At 38.5% G+C, this 18,300-nt stretch overlaps 2 protein-coding genes across 2 annotated transcripts in view; both read left to right on the top strand.

Annotated features, from left to right (window-relative positions):
* The first annotated feature begins 5,504 nt into the window (after positions 1 to 5,504).
* Gr33a (Gustatory receptor 33a) lies at positions 5,505 to 7,650 on the top strand. The gene is made up of 5 exons (XM_017244214.3): positions 5,505 to 5,534; positions 5,597 to 6,033; positions 6,397 to 6,780; positions 7,033 to 7,498; positions 7,558 to 7,650. Exons 1-5 carry the CDS (start codon positions 5,505 to 5,507, stop codon positions 7,642 to 7,644), a joined length of 1,404 nt encoding a protein of 467 aa, XP_017099703.2. The 3' UTR covers positions 7,645 to 7,650.
* Positions 7,651 to 10,487: 2,837 nt separating this feature from the next.
* Positions 10,488 to 18,300, top strand: part of LOC108127338 (probable G-protein coupled receptor CG31760) — a 31,474-nt gene continuing 23,661 nt past the window's right edge. Inside the window, exons 1-2 of the mRNA XM_070277549.1 lie at positions 10,488 to 10,503; positions 12,623 to 12,809. The gene's annotated coding sequence lies outside the window, so the exon portion shown is untranslated. The remainder of the gene's footprint in view (positions 10,504 to 12,622; positions 12,810 to 18,300) is intronic.

Raw genomic sequence — 18,300 nt, 5'->3', positions numbered from 1 at the left:
TCGTGTGCCTGCGCTGTTGTTCAAGGCGATTTGTTCACCCAGTTTTTGGCCAGAGAACAATTTCGTCCAAGAACATCAGCCTAGTTTCGTGAAAAAAAAGTTTTAAATCCAGTCGGAGTGAAACTTCCCCACATTAGAACCACTGACCAACCTTCCACCTCTTCTTCGTCCACTAACCCAACAAACTAGTATCGTCATTAACACTTACCTATCAGAATACTAGGGGGCTACGTAGCAAACTCCCCAAAACTATATTCTGATAGTTCTTTCTTTGCATCCCATGTTATAGCCTTTACAGAAACTTGGTAAAAGCCGGAGATCTTTAGCTCCGAAGCTTTTCCAAGTAAGTACACCACTTTTAGAAGGGATCGACCTCAGCGAAGAGGGGGGTGGAGTCCTCATTTCGGTAGACTCCAATCTTGCTTCTAAAGAGATGAAATCACAAGAGTTCGGTGACATAGAATTTATTTGCATTAAAATCATGTTGTCCGCGGAATTTTTGATCATTAAATGTTCATATATACCGCCTTTGTCTGAACCGCCCACATATTGGCAGCATTTGTCCGCTATTCAATCCGTTTTTAATTTTATGACTGATCGTGACCAGCTCGTCGCTGTGGGCGACTTTAATATCCCAGAATTAAAGTGGTCCAACGTCGATAACTCACCATCTTTGTCACTTATCACTCACCATGACTTCACCGCGGGCATGTTTGACATGTCCCTAGGTCAAATTAATCATGTTAAAAATTCGTTAGGTCGGCTTTTAGACTTATGCTTTGTATCTGATCCCGATAGTACCGCTCTCTCCAGAGCTTTCCCTCTTTCAACCCCAGAGGATCCATATCACCCCACGCTGGAGGTCTCAATCTCAATCATTCCTGGTATCGATCAGATGCCTCCATGCGTGGAGGCAAATAAGTTTCGCTGCTTCCGTAAAGCTAGTTTCCACAAACTTAATAGCCTTATCGATACATATGATTGGTCCGATATTCTGGCATGCACCTATCTTAATGTCACCTTAGAAAAATTTTACTGTACTTTAAATACATTTTTTGACTCCTGTGTGCTATGGAAATATCTGTCCGCCTGAACAAATCCTCCTTGGTATACAAGGTGGCTCACTAACCTAAAAAATATTAAAAATAGGCTCTTACTAAACTATGAAAAAAACCTCCAGTAGTATTGATTTCTCAAATATGCAAATTATAAATTAAAAGGGGAATTTACTTACTTAATTTATTTAGAGTTCATTTCATTTTCAAAACCGTTGATTTAACACAAAAGTTACAAATAATTAACAATTACTTAAAAGAATGGGGATAGTTCTCAACTGTACGCAGTAAAGACCGCCTCAAAAATGGGTTTTTTAGATGCTAATCGAGATTATTTATTTATTAATATTTACATAGAATTATTTATCTATGGGTTATAATTACACTATAAGTACACTATACACTATAAGTGCATTGATAAATAATATATGTACAATCCCCTTTAATTTAATTTCCCACATGCTCAATCTAAATCCATCTCCGTTAATCTTCAGTTCCAGCCAACTTGTAGCTCGAATTTAATTTGGCCCTGCCCCATCCTTGGCATTTGACATTTCACATGCAGCAGCCAAATTGTTTACACAAAACTGTCGAGTTGCACGGTGGGTGTGGTGAAAAGCTTTCTCTGCCTCTCTTTTTCGCTGTGCTCTGTTATCCCGCCGTCTCTTTTGGCATCGCCGGCTGTCCCTTTCGTCGCTCTCCGCCACATGGACACGTGGTGGGCGATAATATTTGGGAGGTGGCTGTCAACTCCGAATGCTTGGTTATGAATGGCTTTTAATGAAATATTTATGTAACAGGCAATAAGAACCACTTTTGGCTTCTGGACGCAAGACGAAAAAAAGAAAAAAAGCTAAGAACAAGAAGAATAGAAAGAAAAGGGCGGGTGGAATGCGAACGCGTTGCAAATAATTGTTTGGCTAGTTAACTTCGACGCAACGTTGAACTAAGATAAAGGAAACACTTCGAGGAAGGACGCATTTGGAGGATGGCACGGTCATGGTCAAAATAATAGTGCGCTCGGAATAAATAAATTAACTATTAGGCTAGAATTATTTAGGCTAGAAAACTAATTAACTAGGCCCTAATTATCAATCATATCAACCATATTACCAATATTAATTATTATTAATATTATTATTATTACCATATTATTATATTATTACCATATTTTTTAAGCTTCTTTATTTAAAATTGAATTATTTTTTCTTATCACACATTTTCTATCTCTCCAAAAAAAGGTGAAATATTTTTAATAAAGATTTAAACAAACACACCCCTATCCAAATGAGATGTTATGTGTTTTTATCATAAACTTTTCTGAATGGTCGAATGGTTGAGTTGCCAAAATCATTAACAAGCTACTTTTACGTGCCGGGGCAGTGGACGATGCAACCAAAACAACAAATTGACAAATACGACCGGGAACCACAGAAACACGACCAAGTTGGCTTAACCCGGCGATGTGAGACGGATATTTCTGTATCCGTGTTGGCTTATATTTTCTCGCCTTTGGCTTACGTGCTACTGACAGGAGTTGAAAATAAGAAAAGCTTCTGACTTTGTCATCATAAAACAAGAGAAAAATTTATAAAAATCATTAGTTGCTTCTGTTAGAGGATACAAAATTTATACTATCCTACTTGTAGATTTTTTTTCTTACTCAAGAAATCTGCAGGGTAATCTGCTCCCCTAGGAAAGCCTTAGCAGATCAGGAGCATCTCATAAACCAAAACGGCAACAACTTTAACACGCCAGCATTGTCCCCGGGGGCCTAACATAATTTTGGCTTTAGCCCACTTAGAGATTCGCCCCCTCGAACAGGACCAAGATGTTCCACTTTAGCAGAACCCGAGTCCTAAATTCCCCCACCGGCACACTGACGGAAGCAAAAAAGCGTTTAGGCAAATCTTTGTGCCAAAATCTTGAGCAAACAAGCTCATTACAAGTCACGGCAGTATCAGGAAAAAGAAAAATAAGAAAAAGCTTAAAGCGAGGCTACTAACTGTGCCACATGATTGAGTGAAACTTCCCAAAGAGCCACCAAAAGGGGCGTGCCAGGGTCTGGGACCACTGAGGGTTCGGTTTATGACCGCAATTTTATTGATACCGCCAAAGGGAGAACTGCGAAATAAAATAATCCATCCCAAACTGGGAAAATCCGGAAAGCCCCGAGGAAATTCAAGGGCTTGTCGGAGCTATAAAGCGCAGTGGAAACATTTCGAGAAGAGTTTCGTGCAAGACTGGGTGTTTTTATGGCGGACACCAAAGGCAATAACAATCACTACCAAGCACTACAATAAACTAATCTAATGTTCGCATCAAATTTGCATGCAGCGACTCAGCAGCCTTTTAAGAGACTCGCCCGCAGAGGCCTACGCCGATAAGCCGCAAATTGAAGACTTCATTCAGAACTTCATTACGCATTACACAAGCGAAAAAACATTTTTCGCTGATAGCCAGTGTCTTTTAATTCTGTTTCAACTTGGAAAGGTTATGATTTTATTTAAAACCAGTGACGGGGAGGGATTTAGCTGAATTTCTCTTTTTAGTTTCAAAATATAAAAATAAATAATTTAAGAGTAAAGTCTGGTTCCTGTACGAAAAGTTACTCATACGATCTGTTGGACACGTGAATTTTTTAAGACATTTTTAACGAGGACGGCAAGTGTCTGGGCTATGTAATACCCTGTTCGCTTCTCTTTCTCTCTACGCACTTATTTTCTAAAAAGTGTATTTCTAATTTTTCCAATAAGTGCAATAGTATCGTAAGTTCCTTATGACTTGATTGTGACATGAACAAGCTACTGAAACATTGCCTATGCTTCCTCTAAAAATGTCCCGATTTATTCAAATTTTGTTTTCTAAATGCAAATAGCATTACTAATTTAAAAGTATTTTAAAGATCTTTCATATTCACCCAAAATTTGTCACCCATAAAACAAGAGTACTAAAACTAAAAAAACTAATAAAAATATTTCCATTGGTTAAAGTCTTTAAATTTTTCATTAATTTTAATACCATAATTTGAATAAGTGTTCAAACATATGGGGCTGACATATGGGTATGAGATATGCATCTTTAAAGTAACATTTATTACTTATACGACCTGTCAGCCTCTTCTGCACCCCTGTTTAAAAACTTGTTTTAAAGTATCTTTTCACCACATTTCTTAAGTAAATATTATTAATTCTCTAGGGCTTCTATTCCGGTCCACCTCTAAAATATGTGAAACCCGCAAGTGGTGTTGCTTTCCGGCGTGCATGGGCATAAGTAAGAGGCTAAGGATGTTTGTATGTCCTTTTCTGTTCCACTGTACCCACATCCTTTCCCAGCTCATGTGTAAATATGTGTTAGTTTGTGTGCACTAGCTGTTGGTCGGTGCGTGCCTCTGATGCAAACTCAATTATTAAATAAGGGAGGCTAGGCAGTCAGCAGGCAGCAAACACCTCCAACTTTGCCTTTGCCGGCTTGTTTTAGTTGTAACTATTGTAATCCCCACGCCCTCTCACCCAGCGGAAGGCCCAACTCAGGGGAAATTTGCATTTTATCATCGCATGGTTTTTGGCCCACTTTCCCCCTCTCCAAAGGGTCCCTTGTCGCCTGTTTAATGTTGCCAGGATGGCTTTGCTTTTAATTGGTTTTCTTAGGCGGGAAACATCTCAGCTAGTTGGCACGACAAGGGTTCGTGCTGTTGTCGGGCTGCCTTGGTTGTTAATTTAGTGTTAGGCGGCACTAACTTATAATTGTTTAATTAGCAAGTAAAATCCGGTGCAAATGTCGGTAAATTATTAGATTTTCACCTCTCAACTAAATTTTCTTGTGAACATATTATGGGAGTATAAACAGATGCAAAGGATTGTTTAATTTTCGAAAAAGAATCTTAGGCTAATTAGTTGGTTTCAAATGTTAATAGTTGATTTAATATTTTTGGAAGAGTTTTTTAATATTAAAATTAATAAACCAGATTGTTTTCCCATGTGTATTGACCTTCAATATTAATAATCAATAAATTACTCCGTCAATTTGAAAATCACTGAAAAATTCGTTACTCACTGGTAACATTTGGAGCATATTATTTTTGGCCTATATTGGCAAAAGAAACATTTTTGGTAATGATTATTTTTCATTTTGATTATAAATAATTTTGATGATTTAGAACATGTTTTTTCATACTTTTTAACAAAGTTTTCTTCAGTGAACCATATTGTTCACATTTAATAAGCTAAAAGCATTTAGGCTGCCCTCTAAAGATATTTATCTTAAACATGTGCGCATTATCCAGTCCTGTCACTGCGTGTAAGTGTTTTCATTATGCCAACGACTGAGCCACCACACAGGATCAATATTAACCCTTTTGTGTCTCCAAATGACCAGTCACCGTCAGTACAAACGCACCACTGAAGCAGAATAGTTATTAACCAGGAAAAACTATTAAAAGGAGGCAACATGATACAAGTTATGAATTGGTTATCAATGGTAGTTTTTAAAATGTATATATAAATTTAAACTTCTTCTAAGTTCCAACTTCTGCTTTCCAGGCCATTGGACTGATTCCATTGAACCGCAAGCAATCGGCGTCGAATTTGGTCGTGGACTACGCTATGATGGCTGTGGTTCCCATATTTTACTTGTTTTGTTATTTGCTGATTAATCTGACCCGTACCTTTGGCATCTGCTTCCTGGATGCCTGCAACAGCGTCTGCCGGCTGAGCAACCATCTCTTCATGCACCTGGGTGCCTTCCTTTACCTGACCATCGCCCTAATGAGCGTCTACCGGCGAAAGGAGTTCTTTCGCCAGTTCGACGAGCGACTTAGTGTCATTGACGCAGTGATACTAAAGTGTCAGAGGGTGGCGGAAACTGACCAGAAGAAAGCAGCTGCTGTGAAGCACAGTGTAGCCTACCATTTCACCTGGCTCTTTCTTTTCTGCGTCTTCACCTTTGCCTTGTACTACGACGTCAAGTCACTTTATTTGTAAGTAAATGGTTTATTTTAAATTATGTATTTTGGGTTAGGCCTCGGTTCAGGTTTCGAGATATCCTACCAATTAAAATGCTCTTTGGAATATGTATGAACGTGTATACATACATCTACATAAGCGCAATAGCCACGAAACAATTTTTGAAACCTTGGATTATAATATTTTATCTGTAAACACCGCGTTTAGTGCTAAGACGGATCATGTTATATAGCCATTCCACTTTGAAAAAAGTTCCAATTCCAATCCATTTTGTCTCGAAGCGGCAGGGTTCTCTTGACTATATCATGAAGCTTAAGACTTTAGCTAGATTTTAAAATGTTCATATAACCCAATAGCACTCAATTTTTTCGTTTCAGCACCTTTGGTAACTATGCTTTTGTCCCGTTTATGGTGTCAAGTTTCCCGTACTTGGCCGGAAGTATCATCCAGGGGGAGTTCATCTATCATGTGTCGGTGATTTCGGAGCGCTTCGAGCAGATTAACACGCTTTTCGAGAAGATTAACCAGGAAGCCCGCCACCGCCACGCCCCCCTCACAGTGTTTGACATCGAGAGTGAGGGCAAGAAGGAGCGGCTGTCGGCGGAGGGGAAGGTGGCGTTTGGCCATGACCAGAAGCTGGCAGGCGAAATGAAAAGCCAAGCGGGACAACAAAAGACCGACGAGGACGAAACGGACTCCAGCCAGGATGAAAACGAGGACGATTTTGATTATGACAATGCCCAAATTGTCGAAAATACAGGGTGAGTCTGACAAAGGAAACGATTTACTGGCTAAACGTTCCCATAAAAAATTATATGTGAATAAGCTTTTGATTAATGACTGTAGGCTGAGATGTTTTATTCTACCTTTTAATGTGTCATTCCTGGTTCAAAAACAGAAGCTCAAATCAGTTATTTAAAAGTTTACACACTTTAATTAAAGTTTATTACCTTTAAGAGTAAAGATGTTTATTTTTTCACAATTTTTAAAAAACACCCATCACATCCAACCAGCAACACTTCTGAGTCCAATCTGCCGGACCTGTTTATGTTGCACGACAAAATCCTCTCGCTCAGCGTGATAACTAATGGGGAATTCGGACCACAGTGTGTACCCTACATGGCGGCCTGCTTCGTGGTGAGCATTTTCGGAATCTTCCTGGAGACCAAGGTCAACTTCATAGTGAGCGGAAAGAGCCGGCTCCTGGATTATGTGACCTATTTGTACGTCATTTGGAGCTTCACCACCATGGTAGTGGCCTATGTCGTCCTGCGCCTGTGCTGCAACGCCAATAACCACTCCAAGCAATCGGCCATGATTGTCCACGAGATAATGCAGAAGAAGCCCGCCTTCATGCTCAGCAACGATCTGTTCTACAACAAAATGAAGTCCTTCACGCTGCAGTTCCTTCACTGGGAAGGATACTTTCAGTTCAATGGCATCGGCCTGTTCGCCCTGGACTACACTTTTATATTCTCTGTAAGTGTTGAGCGACCGAAGCCCTCGTAATTAAGCCGTAATGACCTAAACTATTTCAGACTGTGAGTGCCGCCACTTCCTACTTGATTGTGCTGCTGCAGTTCGACATGACTGCAATCCTGCGAAACGACGGCCTAATGTCGTAGAAAGCCGCTCAAACTCAATGAAGGATAATCGCTTTAAATATCTATACCTTTTTGCAAAAGTTTCCACTACCGCTCTCTGCAATTATTTTGCAAAAGAATGTAGTCGACGTGACAAAACTTCGAATGGACAATTAAAATATGCGGAAAAGTGAATCACTTTATCACAAAAATATATATTAAATAAAACACTTAAGCGTTCTTAAATTTAAATTTATTAATAAATTCCTTAAATATTCGTATGCTATACACACCAAAACCATTTTTTAGAGCACCCAACACGCTTCATAAAAAAGTCACTCGGCCAACGTACGCTTCTATTAAGCCAAGCGATAATCGCATCAACCGACACTTTGGCTGCCCAAACGGAGTCGCGTGGGGCAGGCCAGGGGTGCCTAACGCAATTTCTATCAAATGTCAATTGAAAAACACGATTTGCCAGTCATCAGTCAAGGGCCGCTTTTCCAGAGCCTTTCCACAATTTGCGGCTGTCAAACGGAAGCCAGAAACGAGGGGGAAATTCAAAAGAGGGCACTAGGAGGATGCTGGCTGAACATGAAGAAAAAAGAACATGAAGCAATTTCCGTTTTCAATCGTGTTTAGTGCAGCGGAAATGGGTGCAAAAATAGATTTAGCCGCCAATTCCACCCAGTTCACGGGTTCAATTATTTTTAATCAACTGCGGCGTTGGAAGTCGTTTAATTATGTATGATATTTTAGCAGTTTTTATAAATCTATATTCATTGTATTTTAATTTATTTCTAGATTTAATAGTTGCAAACACGAAAAGATAGTTAATAAGATGCAAACAGAATTTAAGAGCTTTTGAGCTCTATTATTATTAAGGTTTAAGGAATTATTAAGGTTTCAGATTGGCAGTCTTTTCTTAACGAGTCCACTAGACAAGAGCCAAAAAGACCTAGAATTCAGCTAGACTGCCCCAATTAATTGTTCATTATATGCCAAGGGTATTCAGTTTAATTGATTTTTTACTGCCCTACTGTCTATCTCGTTTTGTTACACTCGCTCCGACCAGACAGACTGAGTGTCACACACTTATTTGTGTCTTACACCCTTTTTTGCTAAACTGAAAAAAAATTGGTCAAGTTCAAAGAAGTATTTATATTTGGCAACTAATTCTGGCGCTAATTATTTTACAGGGCTTTGCAACTTTAAAAAAGATTTGTATTAAATACATACATCAACGCAATCAACATGCAATAATTTTTTGTCGGTGCATGGTTTGAATGACAAGAACCCATCCTGAACCCATAAATCAATATGTGGCTCGATTGGCTCGTTTTCACACGAACCAACCATGGGGAAGAAATAAATAAGAGCCAAGAGGGAGTTATGGTGGGTGGAGTACGGACAGCGTAGGTGTCCTGGGCAGTGGCAATAGCTGGATATTGGAGCAACAGGCAACACACACATTACCTGCAAATTACGTCAACTGTTGCTGGCAGCTCAGCCAGGAGTCCTGCTGTATGAGAGGCTTGGGGCAAAAGGGCAGTGAGACAGTGCAGCTTAGTCATAGAAATCCGACTGCATTTCCACGGAATAAATAAGGGCGAGTGAACTGGAAGGATATCTAGGTTAATGTAATTTTTAAGTACTGTTTAAAAAAATTGTTATAAAATTACACAATATTTTTTACAATTTTACTGAGAATGATTTAAGATTTTACCAAATAATATACACAATTATTTCCTCCAGTGCCGAACGTAGCTTCGCTCTGGTGACCCCTGCAAGCAATGTGAAATGTCAGGGTACTCTTAAGAGTTCACTTGAACGGCAGCAAATTTTATTGTGCAACGCCTAATACACGGGCAGGTGCGGGGTACGAATAAAAAATACAATCGTGGAGGACGGAGGGGACGGTGAGGAACCCCAAGTACACAAATGCCAACAGGTTGTTGCTGTTATTTGTGTAATTGGGGCTAAAAATGCAGTTGCCACTGAAGGGCTAGGGCGGGAGCGTCATCAGACGACCTCCCACAGAGACCAGAGTGTATGGAAAGCTTATTTATGCCTCATTGGGGGAAGCTCGCTTTTCACACAAACATGAATTCATTTTTAGTCTAGCTCGGTTCGTCAAATTAGTTTTAGGGCTTTGAAGCAGAGCATTCTAAAACTCATCAAATATAACAGTATGAAACAATAAAAATATTTAATAGCCTCAAATCCGAAGTTCTTTTATTGATTTGATATTAGTCTATTAGGCGCTTCAGAAAAATCTATTATCAAATATATTTTTTAAAGCTTACAAAACTTTTCAAAACTTTCTCTTAATACTTTATCGTCAAAAGCCACTGAAGTAAAGGACATTAATTATGATAATTTTTGACTACCTGATGACAACACTGTCGCAAAAAGCTTTCACACTACAGGTGTCTGCCCGAAGGAGAACGATGCCAGCTGCAGAGAGAGTCCGACGGAGTGGGGTGAAAGCTAGAGAGCGACAAGTGTGGTGAGTTTACCAACATCCTTGAGAACGCACCCGAATCCTTGGCCAAGCGAACGCAAATTGTGCGAGGACTGCTGGCGAAATCAAATCAAACTGATAACAGATGCGTGCGAGCGAAAGAGAGGGTGGGCGAGCGAAAGAGCAAGACTGCGAGTGTAGCAGAGAAAGGCGGAAAGCACGATGCGAACTTTTCCTTCAGCAGGACCCGCGGATAACAGAACAGTTCGTGGCGGAGTTTCGAGTGTGTCGGTTGTGCGGCAGCGGAATAACGGTATTCTTCAAGAGTGCGTCCCTGTGGGTGTGAGAGTGTTTGGGTGTTTGTGGGAGAGATCTGAGTGCTAGAGTGAGTGCCAGCCTCAGCGTCCGTGTTGTTGCATTAAAAGCGAACGTTTCCTGTGGGTGCTCTTAAGTTACAATTTTTAAAAAAATTAATAAAAAACAAAAAACAGCCAAGAAACATACATAAAACTAATAAAACTCTTCCAAATATAAATATTAATGTTATATTTAGTAAAAAATAATATAAAATGATAAGAAATTCGCAAGGAAAGTAAATCGCTTCAAGGCTACTTAAAATAATGCAAAAAATATTTGTTTTGCAGCAAACTCTGTTGAATAATCAAACAGAGCAGACTGCGCAGTTTGGCGCCGCGTGGGCGTCTGCCCAAAATTATACAAGAAGTAAACGCAGAACAAGGCACAAGGAAAAGAAACATAAATCCCACCTAGACAGAAACGGTGTGTCTGCCCCTGAGCCTTATTTACAGGTTGTTTCTTTGGGCTAGGTCTCAAAATAACAAGATTTGAGAAAAAATATGCTGAGGGATAAAATTTTATTTTAAACATTTTTTGTTGAACATGTAACTGAATTAAAGCTAATGATATTTATTTTTATTATTTATTATTTTTATATTATTTTATTATTTTATAAATTTTATAACTAAAACTTGTATAATTTTTAAATTTTTTTTGGAAGAACTTCATTAGGCCTTTTATCCTATTTTGTAAAAGCTGGCGACTATATATTTATTGTTGCTTTGAAATGTATTCTTTAATAAATATGGACCCACTTAAATTTTATTATATGTATGTATGTATGAAATATATTTTATTTTGTATATTGTATATTAATTTTTTTTTTTTACATTTTAGGTATTTTAGGGATTAATTTAAACTCGGTTAGCTTTTCATTCATAGGGTTCCCCCTCACCTAGTTTTTTTAGCCATTTTAAGAGCATTTAACCGTCTACAAAACGCCAACAAAGGACCACTTTCTGTAGCTTTTCCCAAGTTTCGCCGCTTCTTTCGCTTCTCGCTCCTACTTGGTCATGAAAATTAAAGTCCCCCGTGCGTCCTGTCGATGTCTCTGCCCCATCGGGACTCTGTGCTCGTGCAGAGACATACAGATATACACTTATATATGTATGTACTCTTGTCCTACATATAGATACATACATATATATTTCATAGGAGTGTTTTTGTTGGGGGCGTGAAAAGTTTGCCTTCCTGTTTGAGCTGCGTATTTTGGGTGCCATTTCAGAATTCCTGCTCGCCTTTATTTACTACAAATTGCTTTGCATTTTTGTTTCATTCCCACTTGCCACTGGTCCTGGCTCCATTTTTGCGTTATTGCGTTTAATGCGCTGTTGGCAATTTGTTAAGATATAAAATGGTTCTCACCCGGCCTCCTTCTCAGCGACCTCGCGCAGCGGCAATGAAATATTGTAATTAACTTTATAGCCAGCGGACAAACCGAATGAAAATTTCCGGCCCTAATGAGCCGGCAACAGGTTCTACCTCGGCAGCTTCAATTAGGTTTTTAATAAGCGACAGTTCACGGCTAATAAATATTCATAAATATTTCATCTCAGCTGTTGGCAATTTGCGTACAGTGGCTGCGAAGGCTCCTGCCAGGATGTTGGTTTACGTAAGTTTTCTCTCCCTGTCCTATCAGAAAGTTTTCCGTCAACTTTTCCCCTTTGTGCTAGCTGAGTGCACGAAACTTTGGGTTCCATTTATTATTAACGATAATATGTGCTCAGTTCCAGGGATGTTTAGTTTGGCGAAATGCCTGTGGTGCAAAGTTTGCAATTAATTGCAAACTAAAAAGTCGAGTGCCAGAATTTGATCTCCCACAAATTTTAGTTACTGTATAGAAGTTGGGAAGTGTCTTAAATTTTATTCCTAATGATAGCACTGTGATAAATACTTAAAAGGTACTCTAAAATTTAAAAAAGTTCTTGTTTTCAATTTGTTTATTTAATTTTAATACCACTTACAAACTCAAATGTATTAAATATTACAAAGAATATTTTCCGCATCTGTGAATACTAAGCCAATAATAAAGAGAGCTAAAATTACGCTCAAACTCATTGAACAAACAAAGTAATAACTTGAAATAAAACCAATTCGCTTGTCAATACGCCCCAGTCTAAGCCCACACACACAAAATATTCAAATTGTATTTAATTTATATATTTGTGTACACTCTTCCCTATAAACTGCGAATAAAAGCCAACATTCAGTACAAAACAATAAAAGAAACATTCAAGCGGAGGGAATGATGAAGTGAAAAATATCAGTAATACCTAAAATAAACAAACAAATATACAAAAAACGATACGGAAAGCGCCAAAAGGAGGCAGTGACTTTGAAAAAGGCCAAGGAAAGTCAAAGTCATGGTTTGAACTGGGAACGAGAGGTAGGAATATGGAAACGGATTTAATGTAAATGATCTATTGTATTAATTGTACATTAATTATGTTTGAATAATATTAAAAAGTGTAAATTTTCCACGTGCCTCAAATTACCGCCAAAACCTCTCTTACCTTTTCGTATCATATTTAGAAAAGAACCCAACTAACCCAATTTTCATAACTCAGTCTCACAGCTCCCCGAAGTACGGCGTAGGTATTCCATTTCATCCAATGTATTAGCAAAATGAATGCCACAACAACCCCAAGGGGTTTAAATTTAGCCCATGACTTGATATACATACATATATTTTGTATTGGCTTATATTCAAATTAATATACATAATTGATTGCGTTAAATTTTTTATTAGACGAGGTTTCGGGGGTTGGTTGGGAAGATGAGCCGCTCGATGGTCTTTTAAAAGTCCGCATAATGTAATAAAATTAAATGGCTTTAAGGCCCTTGTCTTGGGAAGTGGCTAAAAAGTAGACTACGAATTTTTTTCTTAAATATTTATGTGTTTCTGGCGAGGGGTCTGTGTGTCCGATCATTCACCTTCTCTGCTTCCTTTGGGATCAAGAATACAAACATTTAAAAGCCTGGCTACTTGGTTGTCTAAGGCTGACTAGCCATGAAAGAATAGTAATAAAATTAAATTTATCAGGATTAGCAGAAATTATAGAATCTGTTCAACCATTGTACAGGATTTATTGATTTGTGTTTTAATTGGAAAATCCATTTTGTGGTACACACAAGGGGAACGCTCCGGGCGCGTGACGGTTTGTCGAAAGCCACAGTTTTCATTTTAATGTCATTATGAGGATTAATTATGCCTGTCAACAAACATTATTTGGCATTGTCGAAACCAAGCACAGACGAAATGCCAGAAGCGCATTATTAAAATGATAAAAGTGTCAGTTTAGTAGAAAATAATCATTTCTACGAATATAGCTTAGAGAATATTAATAAAAAGGGGCTAATTTTATGCTAAATATTTTATAAAGGGTTGATCATTTCATTTGATTAAAAAATATAATTGCTAATCTCGGTTTGTTAAAAAAACCAAATTTAAAATAATTGAATGAGAACTGTTGGGTCAACATATTTTCGTAGCCGAAAATCACAGAGCTGGCTACCAAAAAAGATAGAAAATAAACCAAAATTGGTATAGAAAAAACAATAGAAATAGATGAAAACATAAATAAACCAGCTTGGTATACATACTATTTTTATATTCGCACTTGCCAAGATGAGTGCGAGCGTTTGAGCCTACATATAGTCTGTATAGTCTGCTTATGTTCTTAGGCCTTATTATCTGCTTATTCATTTCCAGGCTTTTCTGAGTTTCTTTGTCGGCGTTGTCTGACATTCAGTAAACAACGGAGACAACTGTGGAGCCACGTGGCTCCGACTGACAGAAGCAATAAATATTAATGACCGTTGAATTAATAGATATTTAAATAAATGTTACACTGTAATGGTGTCATGAAACTGTTATTAAACCACCATGGCCAGAACAACACTTCACATAAGCAATTCTAGCTCGGAAAGCCTTTCATTAGCTTTACTTTTTATGAGCCAGTTTTATTTACTTAATGACATGTCTTAATTTGGTGCTGTAGTAATATTTATATGTCACTCAGACCATAAATGAATTAATTTAGTAGACAGAATTACTTAATTTTCTTTTGTCCTTTATTAGTTATTGATTTATTTTAAAGGGTGAAACTTACACTAATTAAATAAAAAAGGGCAAATGTTACGGACATACTAAAAGTATAAAGCTTAAAAATACATAATTTAGAGACAGAATTTTAAAATCCCATTAACAAAAAGGCCAACAACCCGCAACTAAAACCCACTAACTCGAATAATTTGGCAATTGGAGATGCAAGGATAACCCCAAAATAAAGATGCACAAAAAGGACAAGGCCCGGCCACAGCCCATGCTAATGAATAATCCGCGCTGCCCTCAATTCCAACTTTTCTCATTACTCAAATCTATACGTATATTCGTATATATCTGCATATAAATCCCTGCCCAGGGCAGGGAACTAAATAACGACAAAGTGAACAAAAATGGTTTGTTTAAAAGCCTTCGAGCTAGTGGGCGTGGCACTCGGGGCGTGCATTTTAGTAAGCGCTCTGGGTGAAATCATTTGCATCCTCCCAGAGGGCGGCAGTGGGCGTGGCCCTGAGCTGCCTTTGACCGAAAGTCAAACGCCAAAGAGTTGTCGGCAAAAGCAACAAATTTGCACTTTCATTTTAATTTAGGCTGCCATTTTTAGAGTGACGCAACAAAATCCCCACAGCATCAAGGAAATAGTGAAAACAGATGTTGCCTTTGGGCAGACCCGATGCTTACATACCCTTGAAGTTTCTATTGTAAAATAAAGTACATATGTATATTGAAAATATCAGATATATGTACAGAGTATGAAGTTTTAGTTAATCAATTAGAAAGTCTTATCCTTCCTTATCCTTATATCTTCAAAAGTATTAAAGATAAGACATCGATCGTCTAGTTATATGACAGCTGTAAGTTGAGGATGCTCGATCCTGGCTAATGCATTTACTGCTTACAAAGTTCACCGTCTCTAGCTCGAATGTTATATTATCAATTTCAAGAGAAGGATTTTTTTTTATATTTAATGAAAAAGAAAAAACAACAAAATACCAAAATACCAAAAGCTTTCTTGTAAAAACTTTATACTTAAAATTAATTTATACTTCATACATATCTGTAATGTTGTTCACTTTTCTCAATACTCCTTATATTAAACAAGCCTTAACCTCCCAAGCAGATGATGCACTTGAATTGCTGCACCGCAGCATTTGAAGTGCCATCCAGTGCAGACATTAAGTTTTATGGCCACACATGTGTACCTACATTCTCCCGGGCGCCCTCCACCCTCTTCAATGCTAAAACATCAAAGGCACAATTAACCACAGTTTTGTTGCTGGCACTTTATAGCACTTGTATGAAATTTAATTACACTAATTTATATGCAAACTGTAATTGACAGGGTGACGGCAAAGGCACCAGTCCTGGTGCCTGGTGAAACCCCAAGCTTCTGAGTTGTTCTCCGCTGATTTGAGCCTTGCCAATAGATCTTTCCTTAACCAGAGGCTTCTGTTGGCCGCACCACTATATTCACTCAGCCCTCCCAGTAGCCTCTTTGTTTCGGCTCTTAAGCTTCTTGCCAAAAGAAAACATATAATATTTATGCCATGAGGGCAATGCAATGTCAAGCCGCGCCACACCACCCTCCTTTCGGGCTAAAGACATCAAACGCAGCTGCTCCCGATGCCGCTGCCAGTTGCTATTTCAGAAGCTTGTCCCACGTCCTTTTTTAGTGGGTCTCCTCTGGCGGGTGACTTCTTATTTTACGGCATTCCTTCCGCCATCTTCAAATTGTGTTCTCCGGCGCATTTTTCCACATGACATGCGTTTGAAAAGGAGAAAAGGAAAACAATCTTGCAAAAGAGAAACAAGCTGAGACAAAGTTTGTCAACATGTTTATAAGTTTTGATTCTCGTTTCTTTTAATGTTTGCAATTGCAGTTTTTGTTAGTCCTGGTGCTATCATTTTGTTCTTTCACAGTGAGTATTTGCATTTTGTTATAATTATTTCTGTATCCCTAGGCAATTTTCGTATTTTTCACTTGAGACACTTGAGAAGAAAACTATTTCCCAGCTATTCTAATATATCAGTTATTTTTTTAAATATCTCCTCCCATCGTGTCATTGCAAGGGACGCGACAGCTTCTGTTCCCTTTCGACCTGTCGCCTTAAAGGCCAAAAGAAAAACACTTCAACCTGACCAAAGTTACAGACTGAAGGTAACTTTCTATAAAAACAGGTTGAATTACTTCCTCGTTTGAGGAAAAACGTAAACAAACTTTTAGCTGGTTAGCGACCGCCCCAGTCAGTGGCTTTATTCAGAGATTTCGCCTTTCATCGCAAAACTATCTTTATGGAACCGGAGAACCTTTTCAAAAGCCCGTTTTTATCTGCTTTACACATTTGTGCGTCTTTCAAAATGGGAACAGGGCTCGGGGAAGGGTCAAGCGTCCCCTAAGCCCTCCGCTGGGGATTCGCCATTAAAGGATCCTTTCATCCAGGGACTCCTGGAATCCTCCGACAACAATTGTGCGTTCAAGATGTGGATTCTGCTGATTTTGTCAGTTTTCTTTGTCATTGATTTTCGATCATAATAATTCCCCGTGCTTTATGTGCCGGAAAGAGCGCGCCAAAAAGGACGACAACCATCTGGAATTCCGTGGCATTGCATTTATCTCACCCACATAGGATGAGTTTAGCTCAGCAATGGTTTGATTTTTATGATTTTTTGTGTCTCCCCATTTTTCCGTCTTTTCTTCTGCTTATTGTGTGTTTTCCTTTTATGACTTTATAATGTGGGAATTATATATATATCCCTCTAGGTATGTGAACATATGAATGTGTTTGCTGGTTGCTAAGTGCCCATTTTGGAAAACAAGTTAAGTCATTTGCAATAAAGTAGGAGATGATTGTCAGAGGATGGTTTAGCTATGAACCGATAAGATTAAATGTTTTGAAACTTTCATATGAATCACATTTTATTGGGAGTGGCTCTCGTAGACAACCAATATATGAAACCTTTACAATTACAAATTAGATGGGTGATTTTGTTTAGTTGCAAGCATACAAATATTCAGTTCATAAATACACTTGGTATATCTATACTTATTTATGACCTTGATAAAATAAATTTAGTAAAATTTATAGCAAGCCAAAAAATGCATTATAAATACATCTCCGCATAAATCGAAGCGTTTAAAATACAGCTGCACCGAAATTTCAGCGAATGAAAGTGTGGGGTTCTCACCAACTAAAATAAATTTGATTGGGTTATCCTTATTTGATTTGAACGCGTCCACCTCAATCTGAAAGCCTAAAATGCCTTCCACATACGGGTCTCTGATAAGCTTAATCGTCAAAGCAATTTGCATAACCTAATTTTCCGCACACATTGGCACAAAGGGAAAGCGGATCCCATGTTCAATCGAGCCCAGAACATTATGCAAAACACATGACAGCCAAACAGCTTAAGGAACGCCGGAACAACAACTAAAACAGCCAACTGACAACTTTACTTATTCCAGTTGAGTTGTGACGTTCTGACCGCAGGCGGTCAGAAAATAAGGCAAAACCACCAAAGAAAAGCCAAAGAAAGGCGTTGAAACATTTCATTTCCTTTAACGTCTGCCGACACTTCGAGCGACTGAAATGAGATGGTCTGAAAAAAGGAGCCGTAGGCAAATCAAAGGCAGAAGGAACCTCATTAAATTAATGCAAGCCTCAGGAGTTTCATCTTCCCCTTCCACCGAGCCACTCGGCTAATTCATAGAAAAAGCGTCTTTAGCGGAAAGCCAAAAGGAACCACATTGTCCCTAAGATTCAGAGTGCTTGATAGACATGGCCGAAATAATTGACAGGACACCTCAAGGACCCGA

This window comes from Drosophila bipectinata, chromosome 2L, assembly GCF_030179905.1.
Source record: "Drosophila bipectinata strain 14024-0381.07 chromosome 2L, DbipHiC1v2, whole genome shotgun sequence".
NCBI classification, from domain to species: Eukaryota; Metazoa; Arthropoda; class Insecta; order Diptera; family Drosophilidae; genus Drosophila; species Drosophila bipectinata.
This window is presented reverse-complemented; position numbering and strand designations above follow the sequence as displayed.

Excerpts from the sequence above, each read along its gene's own strand:
- Gr33a (XM_017244214.3), top strand. The coding sequence starts at position 5,505 with ATGATACAAGTTATGAATTGGTTATCAATG. Across the intron at positions 6,034-6,396 it reads GACGTCAAGTCACTTTATTT|CACCTTTGGTAACTATGCTT; the intron begins GTAAGTAAATGG and ends TTTTCGTTTCAG. Across the intron at positions 7,499-7,557 it reads ACTACACTTTTATATTCTCT|ACTGTGAGTGCCGCCACTTC; the intron begins GTAAGTGTTGAG and ends AAACTATTTCAG.